At 30.3% G+C, this 19,173-nt stretch overlaps 1 protein-coding gene across 2 annotated transcripts in view; it reads left to right on the top strand.

The window, feature by feature from the left end:
* The first annotated feature begins 1,718 nt into the window (after nt 1-1,718).
* The window catches only part of LOC136980021 (G protein pathway suppressor 2-like), a 30,595-nt gene continuing 13,140 nt past the window's right edge, over nt 1,719-19,173 (top strand). Inside the window, exons 1-6 of one of the 2 annotated variants that reach the window (XM_067276071.1) lie at nt 1,719-1,824; nt 1,940-2,035; nt 5,381-5,496; nt 15,293-15,387; nt 15,589-15,710; nt 17,781-17,857. In XM_067276071.1, the coding sequence (XP_067132172.1) occupies nt 5,403-5,496; nt 15,293-15,387; nt 15,589-15,710; nt 17,781-17,857 (388 nt within the window). In that variant the 5' untranslated portion in view covers nt 1,719-1,824; nt 1,940-2,035; nt 5,381-5,402. Of the gene's footprint in view, nt 1,825-1,939; nt 2,036-5,380; nt 5,497-15,292; nt 15,388-15,588; nt 15,720-17,780; nt 17,858-19,173 lie in introns of both variants that reach the window. The other variant, XM_067276070.1, reaches the window with a different exon arrangement.

Raw genomic sequence — 19,173 nt, 5'->3', positions numbered from 1 at the left:
GTATGTGATTCGACCAATCCACACTAGCTTTTCGAGATATCCGGATGCTAAAGCCGAAATCGTAGCACCACATTCTAGACATAGGTAGTGCCATATGAATGACAAGATACATCCCCAGGACAGACGACCACATTTGCTTTTAAAAGTTCCTTCGTACACTGAATATTTAACTGCACACGAACTGCATGTAAGACGACATTCATTTCTTTCGCTTCCGTAATGTATTTTGCATGTCTTATCGCACGTAGAACACGTCGACTCTATCTGCTGTATACCTAATTTGACCGCAAATTTGAATGCATTATCAATTGCCGGGTTCAATCCCAATTCCGAATAATCTGTTTCCATCATTTTATAAAACTTCCCGGTAGTACAGTACATTTGGCCCAGAATTCCTTCGAACTCAAATCAACGTCGCCCATGACGTGCACGCAATTTCTTTTTGTTTTTACTCGTAAAAAATATAAATTACCTTTTTAGCAATTCGGAAAGAACAGATATTGTAAAAAAAAAAAAATCGATGCCAACAACGAACATGCACCACACCACTGTCTTCTACACTCCCACCAAACAAAATTTGCATAATTCGACGATCTCGGCACCAACATATTACGTCACAACATTTCCAAAGAGCTCCCTCTCTCTCACACGTCACAAACGCGAAATCGCGCGTCTCCGTTTCGAGGTTACAGGAAACACGGTCGCCACGTCGAATTAAGGGAAAAAAATTTTCCCCGTCGCCGTGTAGAATGTAGGGAAAAATTCCCCCGGCCGCCATCTTGCCACCAAGGGTAACATTAACCCAGTTTGTTATTATACGCAAATCATTTTGAATTATTATGTAGTTAATCGGGAATCCCGCGCCTATTCTTTCTATATTTGTTTTTGATCTTTATGTATCGAACTCCGTTTTACAGATTAAGGAAGGACAGTCATACGGACAGACGACAGTGGTAATTTATAGGTCTTGAGTTTTTTCAAATTGAATCCCAATTGAAATAAAGAGATGAGCAGCAACGTTATTACTTTAAATATTTGTATTTAAGTAAATTTTTATATACACATACGTATGTATTATATTTATATACTAAATAAGAAAAATTTCATTAAATTAATTCCATTTTAATTTGCAACTTGTATTTTATGGCGGCGCTGAAATATAGCTTTGAACAAAGGCTCGTATTATCGGCTTGATTTGAATAAAATTAAAATAAATATATATCAAATATTTTTACGGATTTTTTAACCCTCTCAACATGCTAGTAGGCTCTCAGAACGCCACATTGACGACCGGATGGCCGATCGGTGAAGGTGGCAGCCTACCGCTCTTGGGGGCCCGGATCGAATCTGAACGGATCGAAAAATCCCCAGGAATTTTTCGGGCGGTGTGCCGGGTCCAATTGCCCTATTGTGGGCCTGACCGAGTCCATAATGGGCTTGCTAAAAGGGACCCTCTTAATGTTCACGGGGCGAAAAGAGCTAAAAAAAAAAAAGAAAACATTACACCACTTTATACCATTCTTCCCGGCACAGTTGCCAGGAAGAGTCATATAAATTAAAATCATGTAGTGAAGGTCTTTCTTTCAATTAAAACAATTAACTTCTCTGCATCTATCTTTATAATTTAGTTTATTATATCGACTACACGTGCAAATGATTCATCAGAATTTTAAGAAATTGCAGTAAATAAATAGTAACAGAATATCTCACCAGGTGGCTTAAAATCGCCGTAGCTGTCTGGAAACACGACAAGATGGCGGAACAATTATCAAACGAGATAGACTTGCAAGTTTTAATATTTCGTAAATAATACTGATTATTCAGGTAATTGTATTTATTATAAAATGCAGTTAAAAACATATTAGATGTGTGAAAATATTTTCTGATTTTACAAGAAATATTTAATTCTTTATCAATCATATTATTATTTTTTTAATAGTGAATAATTAGACAAGAGGAGAAGTTGCTGATTAAGCTTCGTTCTAAATATATTGAAGCTGTTTTGGGTTTAAATGTAGTGAAACGTAAAAACGTTGTAAGTATTGTGTGGTAATATTTTTGCACACACTTTCTAATAATAGAAGTTAATTATCATTAAAATTTGCTTTAATTGATAAATATTTGGGTAAAATTGCAGTTCTGAACGAGGGGCTTGGACCATCTCCAAATTTTAGAATGCCGAGACGACTGAAAAGTCAAAGGAATCGTATCTCTAATTGTTACCCTTGGAATTATATTAGCCGCCAAAATTTTTGCGACGCTGTTATTAGCTGCGTTCGGCAGACTTGACGGTTATAACCGAACAAATCGGTAGCTGTTACATAGCAACCTGAATCTACCAAACAATGAGTAATGTTGTGTGATGGAACAAAAAGCCTCATTGGTCAGTTTTGGCTAGCAGTAGGTAGCGTAAATGAAAGACGCTACCAAACATGACGTTGAAACGCCAAATGTGTTTTGAAAGAGTACTACCATAAAGGGCATTCGGCAGAAAAATACTAGACGGTTCCAGAACTGTTGAGTCTGCCGAACGCAACCATTAGAATATCTGACCGGGCCATTTGTTAAACCTGTCGTGGGCTTAACGGAGTGTGCGGTGTGACTCGGATTGTGCTCTGGAAGTGATTGACGCAATAGCATTTTTTGTATTTTAAGAGCTTTTAACTTTCTAGTAAAGTAGAAAATGGTTTATTTTTAGCATTGTTTTGAGAAATAGTTCTGAATTTTTGCACTTAAATTTTACTCTATTTTTGAGGGTCTTCAAAATTCTAGATATGCAAATTTGGTGCTATATCTTGCAAAAGGCCACATTTGGACTATTGGTACCTTTGACTTTTTTATTCCTATGGATGTGGTCTATGGCTTTGATAAGGTCTTATATGCCCTATTTGGAGCTTCAGTTTTAACAATATTTGATGTATAGTTTACATTAGAATATGATTTTATTTACAGAAAAAGTGTGTCTAATGATTTTCTTACAAATTTAATACTTGATTATTTAATTTTTAGTTGATTATGATTATTTCATTAAAAACATTAAAAATAATTGTGGAGAAAACCAAATTATATTGTGCCTGTAATATGAGGTGTATTTCAAATAAAAAGGACTGAATGATTTGGAAAAAAACAGAAACACTTTGTCAAAAATTTATTATGTATTACAAACATATGTAACCTTTTCATTTTTCTATGTAGTCATAATTTTTTTCCAAACACTTTTGGTACTGTGAAACAAGCTTCTTTATGTCTTCTGCATAAAATTCTGCCACCTGCAAGTTTGACCAGTCCAGCACTGCTGTTTACAACTTCTCAGTTTCCTTAAATTTTTGAAATGCAAGCCACTTTTTTAAGTGCAAGAAGAGGTGATATTCACTGGATGCAAGATCAAGACTGTAAAGAAGGGTGATTAAACAGTTCTTATTCAAATCGCTGAAGCATCTGAACAGTGGAAGGAGGCAGTAGTGTGAGAGCACAGGTTGTGCAGGAGGACATTTTTTGACCTCAGCATTCTATCTCACTGTTTCAGAATGGCATATCTCAGTTTAGAAAGTGTTTCACAATACACCTTCACTGTGATTGTTGTTCCTGGTTTCAGGAAATCTACCTAAAAGCATACCTCTTTAGTTACTGAAAACAGTTGTCGTAATCTTGTGGGCAGATCGATGACTTTGAATTTTTTGAAATTGGTGAATTTTAATGATGCCACTGCATGAATTGTTGTTTGGACTCAGCATTGGTGTGAGAAATCAAAGTTTCTTCACCAGTCTCAATGTGGAAAAAAAATTTGTTTTTCTCTCTCTGGTAATGGTCCAAAATGCATGTGCAGGTGTCATTGTGGTTTTTGTGAGAATTTTCAGTACCCATGTTGCGCACAGTTTGTGATATCCTAAGGTTTCAGTAACAATTTGGAACAATGTTGTCTGTGATATGTCCGAAAAGTTCATGGCAAGAGCACTAGTTGTGAAGTGTCGATTTTCCTGTGCTCTGGTATTTTCATGTTTAACGAGGTTATTGGTCTGAACACTAGGTCTACCACTCCATTCTTCATCACAAACATTTAAATGGTTTTTTTTTAAACTCATGACACCATTTTCTTACTTTTTCTTCATTCATTGCTGTAGGCTCGTAAATTTCATACAATTCACAGTGAATTTAGAAAGTATGTCTTTATGCTTGCAGAAATCGAAGCACAGACTATATTTCACAACTGGGATTGTTGACTTTTGCAGCCATCATTATGCACTGTAACACAAAACAGCCAACATCAGACTGGTGAAAATATGGCTGCTAAAGCCTAGAGTACTTGCTGATGTTACTGTGCAACTGTAATCCGGCTGCTGTTGCCAGTCAGTTTTTATAACTATTCATTCAATTTTTAGAATACACCTCGTATTTCATAGTAGTAATATGGTTACAGTTCTATTCAATTTCTGCATACTGCATTATGTGGCGCTCTGTTGTATCGCAAGCGGTTGCTGCTAAATTGGTGTTATAATTTCAAATTAGAAATGTAAAGTATGTAAACGCAAGAAATGAGGAATGTAAAGTGTGTAAAAGTAAGAATATTTGAAGTTTTTTGGTATTAAAGTTTTAGAAAGATATTTTTTTTTTTTTTAAATTTAGTCTCAGAATTAGCTATGACTAACAAAAAATCTATGTTGCAAATGACCTGTTGTTTTCTTTCTATGCAAATATGTCTGTTTCAAACTTTTCATATTGCGTACTGTTGAGGTGAATGATATATTTGTTAGCTATTTTCAATTTGATGATGATCATATTCTGCAGTAATTTGGTTTTTAACTTTCTCAGCAGTATTTCAAAAAAAAGTATTAAATCAAAGTTATTTTGAGTGTGTTAACAGCCAAGTTGGAGTTGCAACAAAGTCATTTGTCACTGTTTTTAGTATGTGGACTAATTTGTGGAAGTTTGGATCAAAGATTACTTATTTCATTTCTTTTAGTTTTGAGTTCTGTAGGCTTGAACTGTTATAATCTAACAAGGGGACAGCATGACATTGGGGTCACCAATTTTGATCAAACTCGGTAAGGTTATAATGCATCCGACTGAAATGTGCCAAGCAGTAAGGCGTAACACTCAAAATTAAATGAGAAAATTAAGGTTAAAAATTCCAAATCACTTAAAACATTTAGAATTCCCATCATTTGTAGAGTGACTGGTGGTTTGGTGGGAGTGTGCCAGTTTCATAGTTATGAGGTTGGTGTTTCAAATCTTGGTGGTATCAATTTCCCCCCAAAACTGTAATTTTCAGTTGATATATTTAAAAATTTAATATAAATGTATTTGGGTAATTTTTAATTTTATATAACTTACAAACAAAATGTGAAATTTTATTTTATATAAATTTGAATTTTATTTTTAGATTGTAAGTTAGAAATTCTAAAATGCCAGCATTAATTGAACGTCCAAAAATGAGTCTTGCCATGTGGGCTGCATTGAAGTCTCACATAATGAAACAGAGAGAAAAAAAGAAACAAGGTGAATATTTGTGTTGTTATTTATCTTTACAGATATTTTAAAGTAGTTGAATGTTATTTATTAATTCAAGTGTTTCAATTAAGAGAAGAAAATCAGATAAAATGATATTATCTACAATGTCACAAAGAGATTATTTAATCAAATAGTAAAAATTCAAATTGAATGATATTTAATTTTGCATTTTATTTTGTTTGTATTACGTGTATAAATATTGTAATTTCAGATTATTGAAACTACAGTGGACCCCCCAATATAACGCGCATGTCGGGTGGGAAACAACACCCGTGTTATACCGAGTGGCACGGTGTAACGCAGTTCACCTCTTTACTTTAGCAATAATGTCAAGCTTTTCTTTCATACTGTAAGCTTTTCTTTTACTCATCATGCATACAATAATTAAACACTATTCAAAATACATGCAGGAACTCAATACATACACAATTACTCAATACGCAGTAACAATAAAATGCACTACTCACTAACACCGCACGTACCTGTATAAACATGTTTGAGCTTATCGCGTCGCAAACATCACCTGCACTATAACCGAGTGTGCGATATGGTGAGCAGCGCTATAACGAAGGTCCACTGTATTACACTTACATTAAGTTCACAAGCTTATACATAACATTTTATAGTTAGAGTTTATTAAAAGTATCTAATATTATTTAAATTTTAAATTAATAAGTTTTATTGAGTAGTTGTAATAAAAGTTACTTAATTTCATTCATTACTAAAATTCATAAATAAAAGAATGAATTAATAATTATTGAAATAGAAGAAGGCTGCTAAAAATCACACATTTGGAAATCTTTTGAGCATTTCTGTTTATTTCGGGACCATATAAATATTATGAAATGTAAATTCAAATGTTCTGAATTTAAAAACATTCAAATATATAGTTTATTTCTATTTTTAGTAAGCAATGAAAAATAAATTCTTTAGAGTAATCTATATTACGATATTTGATTTAAATTTTTTTTTTATACAATGACTATTCTGTAATGTCATACTGTAAATATATATAAAGGTAACCTGTGATATATGTAGTTAATTGGTTTTGCAAGTATACTATATATATTGAAACTTCACATATTGAACTTAACAATCAAGAAGAAATAAATTGTGAATTAGGTCAGTAAGATGATGTCTGAAATCATAGTTTTTTATTTATATTTGCGTGGGTGGAGTAGAAATGTGAGAAATGAAGAAATATTTATTGAAAATTATTAGATTTTAGAAAAAGTACAGTATACAAGAATGAAAACTGATTGTAGATGGTAACATTAATGATTGATCAGAGAGCATTTAGACTAACCACTACAGTAGCTCAAGAAAAAACTTGAAATAAAAAATTTTTAAAATTAAGCAGAATATTTATCAAATGTTGCCTGCACAGTTGCTATCATCATTTTTCTGTAAAAGCTGAAGAATTAAAATAGAAATGTTTGCAAAAATTACACTAAATGTGAAAATTGAAATTCAATTATCCAAATAAGAGCACTTCACTAGGAAAACTAAGGTTCACTTTTCTCTCCTAACTAACAATGAGCAGGAGTGAGGCAGTTTAGCATTGCTAGTTCTGACCTCTATTGAGCTGACAATGTTGAAAATCCCTCAGAACTAATCCACAGTAATCTAAACCTGCACTGATCAAAGCCACACATATCAAGGTTATTCCAAACTGAAAGTAATCACTGTAATTTTACAACAGTTAGAACTTAGTTTCTTAGAACCAATTCTTACAAAATAAACTATCAGTTTTTTTAATCATGTTTTTTCTCTATTTTTTATAAAAAGAAATAACTGAGTGCATTGTGCATTTTTTTTTGGTTATAAATGGCAGAACATCATAACAATATCAAAATATACATATTTTGATATTGTTATGATCAGTATTATTTTAAAATAAAAGACAAATTATCATAAATACCAAAGTATTATTTAACCTATAAATAAAGCATATTTGAGAATAAAATTTTTTGTAAAAAGAAAAATACATAGTATATATTAAGTATAAATACTTAAACTAGAAAATGCTCGCTGCATTAAAATTTGGTAAATACTTAAAAACAAATGGATTAGTTTAGTTGTTATAAGAAATTTAATATTTCCTGCTTCAGAATTGGTAATGTGGTATGGTAATATTTCATAATAAATAAAAATAAATTATTATACTACAGCTTATAAAACTTTCATAAAAGCTATATACAGATATACCCTGGTCGTTTTGAGTTGAGTCATTCTTGATTATATGTTGTTTGTCAAAAAAAATATATGGAAAAATAAAAATCAAGTTTAAGTCATTTTATTTGACTTATATCTGTCTGCCACAAATATTGAAGTTGTAATATCTAGGGTTTCTCATTTCCCGATCTTTTGCTTGTCCCGGAATCCCAGGACAAGCAAAAGACTGGGAAATTTTCCTGGCATCCTGGGAAATTCCGGGACATAGTTAATTATTTTTAAGATATAAAATAAATCTTAAAATCAAATGATATAATTATTTTTCATTTTTTAAAGTAATTTAAAATGTTCTGCAACCTCCAAAATCATATTAATAATGCTGTGTAAGATATATATTAAAAATTACCTTTGAATTATGTAGAAATTTTCACAAATAGAAAAAAAATTATTGAAGTTTGCTGGAAACTGCATACAACAACAACAAAAATAAATGCCTTTGAATTGAGTTAAAAATTTAAAGAATAAAATGAACTTAGATCAAACTTCTAAGTTAGAAGGTAATTTTCAATATTTAAATAACACATAATACAAAATATTATTGTAAATTTTTATAAGATTTTGAAAACCAAACATGGTCAAAATGCCCTTTCCAGTTCAATGGATGTGGGTCGAAACGTCTTTAATGCATTTTAGAGAAGACAAATGTTATGTGTTTTTTTACTCACAGCGTCGAAGATTTCTAGTTTGTTTTTGAGATGCGTTGCAGTACTTCTTTTGCTCTCAAGTATTCTTGATTTGTCTACCTCTGCTGCTTTAAAAGCAGTATCAAACTTATAGCCTGATAATTTGGTAGTTTGTTTGGCTTTAATAGTCAGGTTTATGAAGAAAAACTTTATACTTGCAAACTTTGTACTTGTTTCCATCCTTGCCCAATTTGCACAACCTGGCATAATGCAATTATTGCAGCTACTGGGCATGGTTAAAATTAAGACAGCATTGGCGCAATTATTCAAGATATTACAGGTTCTGACAAGTAAAGAAAAGTATATAAAATTATATTAAAATTCGTACATTTACAGTAAATGTTAATATAATCATCATAAATCCTAGAAAACGAAATATGAAAACATTGTGATTCTCTGTTGTCGTCTTATTTAGCGGTCTTTAAGAGCTCAATATTTCACTTTTTTCATGGTAGTTCCAATATCTACTGTTTGGTGTTGTTGTCAGCATCACTCGATATTGGTAAATCTAACATAAATTTGTTTATTTTCTACTATTGCAAAATAATTTTATTAACTGTATTTGTTATTTAACCTTATAAAATCATTTTATTTTATAATCTCTTAGAGCAAACTACATTCACAAATGAAGAGTTTGCGATGTACTATAAACATTGCCAAATTGTAAATGTACATTTACAAGTATGTACGTACATGTATTTGTAAATTTCGATTACTTTTTTCTGTACTATATTAAAAATTAAAATTCATTTGTTTGTAAGCTTAAAATAGATTCTTATTAACAATATATTATTAAAAATGCATTTATAAATAAAATACAGAACTGGGAATGGTTATTTGTGGTTTAGCCTAGTGACAACTAAATTCGACTTAAATTGTTTTTCGACTTAAGTCGCCTCTCCTGGAACAAATTACCGACATAAGGTGAGGTATACCTGTATATACTAGAGAGTTCCCTGTCAAGCAAGATGGGGAACTACAGAAGAATCTTGTTTTAACAGATTGCTCGGGCTGCCAAAAATTACCTGTTGTTCTGAGAATCTGTTATATCGTGGACAATGGATTTCCCACACACACAGGAAAATATTTTTTTGAAAAAATTTCTATTTTTTTTACCTCCTATATATAAGAAATATCAGTACTTGAAATTATTCAGTATCTTGAGATTTCTATTCTTTATCCTATAGAAACGTGTTTGTAATGTCGTGTATATTATGCCGTATATCAGTGTTTCCCAAACTTTCGACATCTGTATACCCCTTCTATAATTTTCATAATGCTGAGTATCCCTAGTCAAAAAAAAAATTGTATATACTTTAATAACAATCAAAATATATTTATTTTTTCCATTTTTAGTATATAAACAAAATAATAAACGAAAAATTAAATTTATTCATAATAAAATATAAATAAAAGTTAATTATAAATAACGTTTATTAGGATCAATGAGAAGGATGAAATTGTTTATGTTGAGATGACAGACATCATAATCAAGCTAATTCCAACAATTGCTTTTCTGCATGCGACAAACTTTCTGGCATGGATGTTGTATTAATGTTGAACGGATATCTTATCCATTCAATATTTTTGTTTAAATTAGGAAAATAGATTTTTAGGCCCACTCGTAAACCCTTTATATGCTGTGTTATGCATTTCAAAGTATCAGCATCAATTTTAGCAGTCAAACTTGTTATAAACTTGTGAAGAGGAAAACGAGTCCACTTCTCCATTATCAACTCTCTTTTGCCATAAATTTAGTTTTGCGATGGTAGCATTCACTTTATCTTGAACGTGAAACAATGAAATTTCTTTACCTTGCAACGATAAGTTGAGGCAATTTAAAACAGAATATATCTGCTAAGTATGCCAGTTTACAAAGCATTCCAGTCATGTAAACAATTTCTTAGCTCAAATCTATCATTAAGAAAACTTGAAGTTCATGTTAAGTTCAAATAATCGGTTTAAAATTTTCCCTCGAGATAGCCAATGAACATCGGCATGAAAAAAGAAACCGAGTATGACTACTTCCCATTTCTTCACACATTTGTGAAAAAAGTCATGCATTCAAAGAACAGCCTTTAATGTAGTTAATGATTTTCACACTTTCATCCAGAACTTTCTGTAGATCAGTGGACATGTTACATGTTGCCAAAGCCTCTCTGTGTATGCAACAATGTGTGGGTAAGACATTTGAGGCAACATTTTGAATTCTTGCAACGAGCCCTTTTATTAATTCCGACCATACTTTTTGCTCCATCTGTGCTTATTCCAATATCTATTCCAATCAATTTTGTTCCCTTGCATAACTTTATTCATAACATTAAAGATATCTTCTCCTGTTGTGTTACCTGATAAAGGCTGGCAAAATAAAAAGTCGTCATGAATTTCTTGATCCTTTTTGTATCTAACAAATGCCATAAGATTTGCAAAATTTGATAACAACAGTGGACTCATCGACTTGCAATGCATAATAACAACTTTTAGAAATATCTGACAATAACATCTGTTTTACGTTATTAGACATATCAATGATTCGTCGATGAACTGTATTATTTGAGAGGGAAACGTGGTAAAAAGTTTGTTTCGCTCTATTTCCTATCATTACTTCCCATTATCTTGGCTGCAGGATTGATTAAAGTTTTGCCAATCGTCTCCGCTGCACTACATTTCGCAATTAAAAGTGACACGCGATACAAAGCTTCTAAGAGTTTTTGATTGTCACTTCCTGTCAAACCCTGCATTACTTTTCGAGACTGATTTAAATCCTTAAGTTTGTTTTCAAAAAAATCAATGGGTTTATCTTTGTACTGATTGTGGTTTGTTGCAAAATGGTGCTTTAAGTTGGAAGGAAGGTTTCATGCTTTCATTTGTTAGATTTTCAAAACAAATGATGCAAAGTGGAATAAGCTTTTTTTCATCTCCAGTCCACGAGAATCTAAATTTAAGATATTCTTTGTTGTACTTGCGAGTTTTCCTTGCTTTTTTTTTAACAGGTTCTTTCAGAATTGAAGGTGTTTCGCCATCGTTAATTTTGTTATTTTCTGTTTGTTGAATGCTACTATAATCACTGCTTCCGTTTGGTTTAGAAGTTCCAGATTTCAACCGGCGATCCATAATCTTGAATGTTAGGGATAAAAATTATATTTTGTAAAAACAATCAAAATCAATGGGACTTTCTGTATACGTTTCTAAATTCGACGGTTGATTCAACAGTGAATTTTCTGTTGAGTCCCTCCGTTGAATGATCTGACATCACGTTTTGTAGAAAAAGAAATGCTTTCGTTGAGAGTAGTGTTGAGAGGTCGCTTTTCAAGATGGCTGACTTAACTAATAAGAAGGTGGTGATTGTGACTGTTTTGTTAAATAGTATTTCTGAAAGTAGAGGGGGTTATGAGATGTTTTTTAAATCAAAAACCAAAGATAACGAGGATATTCCATTTCTATACGCTGCTGCAATTGAAAAATCAAAAAAAGCCAAAAAAGAAGGCTACGTGGAAAAATATCGTTCCTAGATATAGCGATATGGACTTTAGGTCTCATTTTCGTCTTTTTAGAAGCACTGTTGAAGTAAGTCTTTGCTAAGAATTGTTAATTATAATAACTAACTACAAAAAAATTGCTTTATTTGGCATTTTTAACTTTTTATTAATATTAAAGCACATAACAAACCTTTCCTATTAGAAAAATTGCACGAAAGCTAAAAAATACACGCACGCATGCTGTAACAGTTCAATGTGTAGATACTGGAGGTTTTTGTGTGACACTGTTGTCTGGGCCATAGGATGGAGGAATGCACAGAATAACAGCGCCCGGCAAAATGTAAATAATGCCAGTAAACATGGCCGGCGTTATTTACATTTAATAAATAAAAATACAAGTACGGCTTTTTCACACAGGTAAACATCTTGCTTTAGTCCTTTTTTAGTCCAGCCATGTTCCTTTTATTTTTTACTTAAATGTAATATTATGATAGTGGCAAAGAACACCTCTATCTGTTTTTATATTTTTACATTTTTTTGCGGAGGCAGTAGCCTAAAAAGGAAGGTTGTCTCCATAACTTTGTGAATTTTAAGGATTGCTGACGGTGTGATGGCGAAAAAGAAGGACTAAAGCAAGGTGTTTACCTGTGTGGAAAAGTGGCATTTGTATTTTTATTTATTAAATTATAACAGATGTTGCTACCAAATGTTGCCGGGAAATTTAAGCAGCTCGTTGCTGGATTTTTTTTAAAAACTATATTGCATAGAAATTAGTCTTGTATTAATAATTAATTTGTATACAATTGAAAATAATAAATAAATGTTATTTTTATTGTCTGTGAACTACGTAAGAATAATGATGATAAAAAAATGAATGTGGTGGTGATAAAATGTTTATTAGTAAAAGCAAGTGTTTTACATTACAAATTAATTGATAAAATACAAATTGGTAATGAGAACATATGCATAAACATTTATCAGAAAACCTAAGGAAACAATTGCTGGTATGTTTTTATTATCTATTATTATAATTAATTAATTATGTGTAACAGTTTCTATTGCTATTATTATTTTGGTGGATAATTTTATGACAGTAGGGTCTAGTAATATATATTATTTAAAATCGTTTTTGTGTTGATGTTACACTTTATAATCAATAGTTTTTACTATAATTGTGTAGTGTGATTGATGTAGAATTTTACTTTAGTTTTACTTAGATGCTTTTACTAACATTTGCTTTTTCTTGCCAGTTTAATTTGTTGTATTTCCCAAAAACTGCTTTATATTGTTAAGAGAATATAAACAAATACAGTGATAAAAATTTTATTATATTTATTATTTTTGTAACAAATTATAAAAAACTATAACATTTATAAAAGAAATTTAAAGCAGTAGTATTGATTACATTTCATCAGCAGATTGTACAAAAAGCTGAGTGCAACAATGGCCTAACTCTGTTTTTTTTTTTTATAACAAAGAAAACAGAGGGAGGTAAACAAAGAAAGTTGAAATATTGTACTGTAAAAATGGTGTTTGCATTTTTCACCCAATGCTTGCCTCTGATGTTCAAAAACAAAACTATTCTATCTGGGTTGTTTGATTCCATCTTATGTATTATCAGCAGTAAAGATGAATGTCAATAGAAAAAGCAAAGCTTTCTGTTGCATTCCAAATTGCAATTTCAAAGCCTTACAGAGCCTAATATAAGTTTTTGTCTATTTCCAAGTGAAAAACAAATGATTATTCGGAAATCAGTTGGTTATATTTATGAGCTTCTCTGAATTCTGAAAGAGTGGATTAGACTGTTAAGATTTGGCAGTTTCCCAGTTGTCCAGCTTTACACGAACAAGTTATGCTGTCAATTTTAAAAGATATTTTCTTAAAGTTTAAAATGCCAGTAAATTTTGTGTGGGACACAGGGTCAGATTTAAGCATTTCGAAGCCCTAAGCTGAACTTTGTAAGTCCCCTTATCAATCCTTTGCAATTTTAGAAGTCAATCATAAAAGAAAAGAATTAAATTAGACTATCTCTCTGATTCCATACGGTTATTGGAAGAAAAAGATGTGAGGTTTCGCTAGTCTTCTGTTTTATAACTGAATTGAATTAAATTTTTATACCCATTCCATTAAAAATCTTTTTTTAAATTGGTTTTATTAGTTTTTTAAAAAAGACCTTATGTTAATTCTTAGGAAAAAAACTAACGAAATACTACACAAAATAAAAAGTAAAGTATATTTTGTTGGTTTGTAAAAAAATGTTTATTACAAAATTTGACTCCAATTTTCTTTTTTGTACAAATGTTTGAGGCCCCTTGAAAGTCGAAGCCCTAAGCAACAATTCACATAGCTTTTTACTTGTACATCCGACCCTGATAGGACAATGTCAAAGCTGGTGTTTTTTTAACACAAAGAGCACAAATATGTACAGAACGATCTTGCTCACTTGTTTCGATACCACATAATGACGTGTCCCGCTAGCAATAATTGTTCTCCTATAAAATTTCTCGATAAACATCTACAAGCGGCATATATCATTATATCAGACAGTAATATATGATTAATTTTACATTACTAGTTACAAGCGATTCAGATAAAGTAGCCATTCTGTAAAAATGCAGTGTCCTCTATAGTTCACGAAAAACGTGAATATACTAGATTTTTTTCATATATTGCTGTTATACTTGTTTCGTTTCTATCAATACTTAAACGTGGTAATGTTTCATTCTATTTAGAGAAACATATTTAATACATGAAAGTATGGCACTGTACTCAATTTCAACATTTGAGAGAATTAGATTACTGTTATACTCAGTCTTTCATATATTTTCAATCAGATTTTCAAAGTTTTCATTTAAGCATTGTATATCAATTTTCGTAAGCGTAAATTTCTTTGTTTTTACCATTAAAGGTTATGATTGCCGAATTCCTTATAAACGAATGTAATTGTGTCGTACATACGAGAGGAGAGTAACAAAGAAATTAATTTTAATAATAATTTAATTTTGTGATTATTGATTTGTTATTTACACCAAAATATTGTATTTATTCTTCTAAAAATTTTAATGATTTTGATGTATTTATTTTTAATTTTCTGATTTTTTTTTTTAATGAACTGTATATTTGTAGTAGAATAGTTTAAGAATTATTAACAAACACATTGAAAGCATTATTTTCTTTTATTTTTGAAAGTAATAGAACTTGGAATTCAAATTTTAGTTTCTCTATTGGATAGCTGGGCAGAAAGTGTGTTTAAAGACAGCCAAATTTATAGTAATATTTATGATAATTGAAGATTTTAAGTTCACTTCCTGTAACAGTTATCACAGGAATATAGTTACATGTTCTATTTATACATTTTAAATAATTTATAATGTATATTAACTGCAGAACAAGAAGCCGATGCTGCTATCGAACGTTTAAGAAGAGAACAAGAAATGAAAAGAAAACAAGATGCAATGACTTTAGAAGAAATTAAAGAACAGGTTAAATTTTTAACATAATTTACTTTGTATTGCTCATTTAATTCAATCTTAAGCATATTTATTTTTAAAAAATTAAAATTTTTAGAAAGATTCTTTGATATATTTTCTAAATTTTGATTTGCGTATTCGTATAATATTGTAAAAAAAATCTGAACGATAACTTTGAACATTTAAATTTATATTTATTTTTATTATTATTAGTTGGCCCAATTAGAACAGAAACATTCTTGCTTAAAAGAAGAAAAACATCAATTATTTCTCCAGTTAAAGAAAGTACTTCATGAAGACGATAATAGAAGAAGAGCCATGGTAAAAGAAGCCAAGTATGTTGTGTGAGGAAATTTATTCGTTTTTCTACATTTAATTAAATTCAATTTATTTATAAAAAATATTCAAATATTTATGTAAATAAAGAGTATATAATATTTTGCATTTTTTGTAAAATGAAACTACATTAATTAACATAAAAATGAAGATTATTCTGTTTGCTTGTTTTAATTTTTATTACCATTACAGTATTAATATTAAGATCTAGTGGGAAAAAATAATCTAAGTTAAAATCGTTAGCTAAATAGTGAAATTTTACATATGTTATTGCAGTTTCTCCTGTAGAAAATTCTAGAAATGTCTCCCAGAGATTCATAGATGTCGGGCCTCTGCTCAGTTGTCAACGTCATTATCACTTGGCCAATAAAGACCTGCACTCTCAACTGTGTTTGGACAAATGTGGGCAGGCATTCCAGAATGTCTGCGAGCAAGCAGTAATGCTATTTACCACAAAGTAGGAATATGCGTATACAAAACTTAAAGGTCTTGTATGCAACATCATACATATAACTTTAATGTCATTACAAATTTCTCACTGCCTAGTAACTTTTTGGACATCCTGTATAAATAATAGTAAAAAAATAATCATAAAAAAAAGAAATTTGCGGTGTTCAAAAAGTTGAATATATTTCAAATAGTTTTATTTATAAAAATTCATTGAATTAGTTGAATGTGATTTTTATCTTGTGAAACAGAGCATGAAAAAATTTTAATATTTTAATATACATCAGTGCAATCACTTTCTTCCTTGAACAATGCTTTTATGGTATTCAGTTTTCTGGAAAGCATTGCTTCAAGCTGAAAATGTGATTCTACATGTCACGTATAATGTAATCATTCAAGTTTTATATAGGAATGATATAACTCATCCTTTGTATAACCACAGAGGAAAGATCCATTGATATTGATTCTGATTGGAGCTAATTTGTTAAATCTGCTTATTCCAATCCATCTTATGTGGAAAATTGCATTTAGAAATTGATGAGTGTAAATTCCAATGTTGCAATATTCTGTTTTATGGGAATATGAATTTTGGATTTATTTCCTGACTTTGTAGAATTGCATGCAATTGATGATAATTGGCACACGGTGATGTTTTCACAAAGAATAAAGGACTAATAAGTACAAAATACATTATGCATACGAGATATTTATTTTAGGATTTGTTGTTTTGCTTTCTGTAACAGCATGGGATTTTTCAAACTCCAAATACAGTTGTTATGCCAATTTACGCATCTACTAATATAAAACATTATTTATCTGAAAAATCTGAAAACCATAAGAAATAATCAATATTATTTTCCACTTTATATAAGGGCAGGAATAGTAAATACATAATGTATTTGGTAATCCTGTATTATATAATTTTCACTTTTTTATGTGTGAAATTTTATGTGAGTGCAACATATCATGCATCATGAATTGATATTTGAGTTCTCTGCTTTCTCTTCATACACATTTTCTTGGGTTTAAACAAAAAGTCACTGTATAGTCACTGTGTTATGCAAATTGACTGCTCAGGATTCTTTTGTGCTCCATGGTGCTTGTTGACTTGGACTAAGAGAAAGATTGTTTCACTAATATTGATTTGAAGAGTCTTCAAAGAATAATAATAGATTTTGATTCTGCCATCTGCACATATATCAGTTTCTGAAGGTTTGATGACGTTTCCCAAATTGCCATATTCTGCTGTTCAGAACAGTCGTGTTGTAATGAATACGGGTGAATTTTGAATAATTTTATTAACATAAGTTAATTATTGATACTCGCAATAGAAATAAATTCTAATAGATGCTCCAAGAACATTTACATTTATTACAGAATTTAATTTTGACTTTGTAAAATTGTTGTTTACTCCTTTTAAGAGTATGCTGTTATATTTGAATTTAATCATATTTTGAAAATAAAAATAATTTCTGTTGACAAATTAAATAAATAATAAAATATTAAAAACTGAATTAACATATTTATACTATCTAGTTCACATCTGGCTAAATGCAGCTCAAATTAATATTTAAATATAGTTACCATTATATATTTCTTGATATTTATCATTTTTATTATAGCGATGTAATATCTGGTACCCATTCTTACCCTCCTCCTGGAATGCCCGTTGGTGGACCACCTCCTATGTACATGATTGGTAAGTTATCAATATTTAAAAATTATTGAAATAAAATTCAACTGAATATATTTTTACAAAATAACAAAAATAATTAATTAATGTATTATTGATTGAAATATTTTTTAGTGTAAGTAATATATATTGACAGTATATTACAAAATTAGAGTTGTGATATTTACTAATCTTTCTCTTAAATAATTTATTGTTTACCACATAATTCTCTGATTTTTTAAAATATTTTGTGGTTGACTACACCTATAACACTATACTTATGGAAATCAAAATCAAAATCAGTGCTTTCTAAACTTTTTTCATTCGTGACCCAACTTTATTATGGGGATTTTTTTTGCAACCCCAGGCCTGGTATTAAATATAAAATAAAGACACAAATATTGCCAATAACTATTTTACTTATTTGCAAGCTGAACAATATATATACATATATAAAAAACTAGATTTTAGGCTTTCCTTTAAGTATACAAATATTAATGAAAGTAAATTGCACTTTAATGAGATGGAAGTGTTTGATTTTTTGCAGCATAACAATTTAAACTAGTTACAATATTTGACACTGCTAGACCTAAAGTATCTTCAACGTTTTTCAATGTTGAACTATATTCAGATTTAATAAGAGTTAAAACTGAAAAAGTCATTTCACATAGGTATGTGGTGCTGAATGGCAAAACAACATTTAACACCATTTCAGAAACTGTAGGAAATTCAAGTTTTAAGTTAGTCACTTGATAGCTCAGTGAATTCCTCTTGGGTTTTATATGGAATGATTATCATCATCAATGTTAATTAAAAATAGTTTTTGAATCCAAGATAACTTTTTGAAATCAAATTTGATATCATCTAGTATGTATTCGTGTCTGTTACGCTCTGCAATCTGTTTTAACTTACATTAGAGAGAAACCTTTTAAAAGGTAATATTTGAGTCCGTAACATACAGTATAGTAGTCTAAAAACTTATCCATTCACATATGCTGCTACCTATAACTATTAACCTGTTACCTCTAACTTATAACACAGTATATAAAAAACAAAGTTTTAAATTCATTTTTCTTGCGAATGCTTTAAGTTTCATCCGGGATGTTACCACGAATTACATTGTGAATTACAATATATATCAAACTTGACCAAATTAAGGGGACCATCCCTGATAGTCTCCATGTAAGTTGAATGAATTATTGTGTGAACAAGGATTCCAGTTTAATTAATTTTAATTTATAATGTTGTTTGTTCTTTTTGTTCTATTTTGCAAAATTTGTATATTTATTATTTTAACTAAGTTTACTGTACTTGAATGTTGGCACACTTTTTCAGGTTTTTGT

Source organism: Centruroides vittatus, unplaced genomic scaffold (assembly GCF_030686945.1).
Source record: "Centruroides vittatus isolate TY-2023 unplaced genomic scaffold, ASM3068694v2 contig_658, whole genome shotgun sequence".
Classification (NCBI taxonomy): domain Eukaryota; kingdom Metazoa; phylum Arthropoda; class Arachnida; order Scorpiones; family Buthidae; genus Centruroides; species Centruroides vittatus.
Note: the sequence above shows the minus strand (reverse complement) of the source record. Positions and strands in the feature narration are given on the sequence as shown.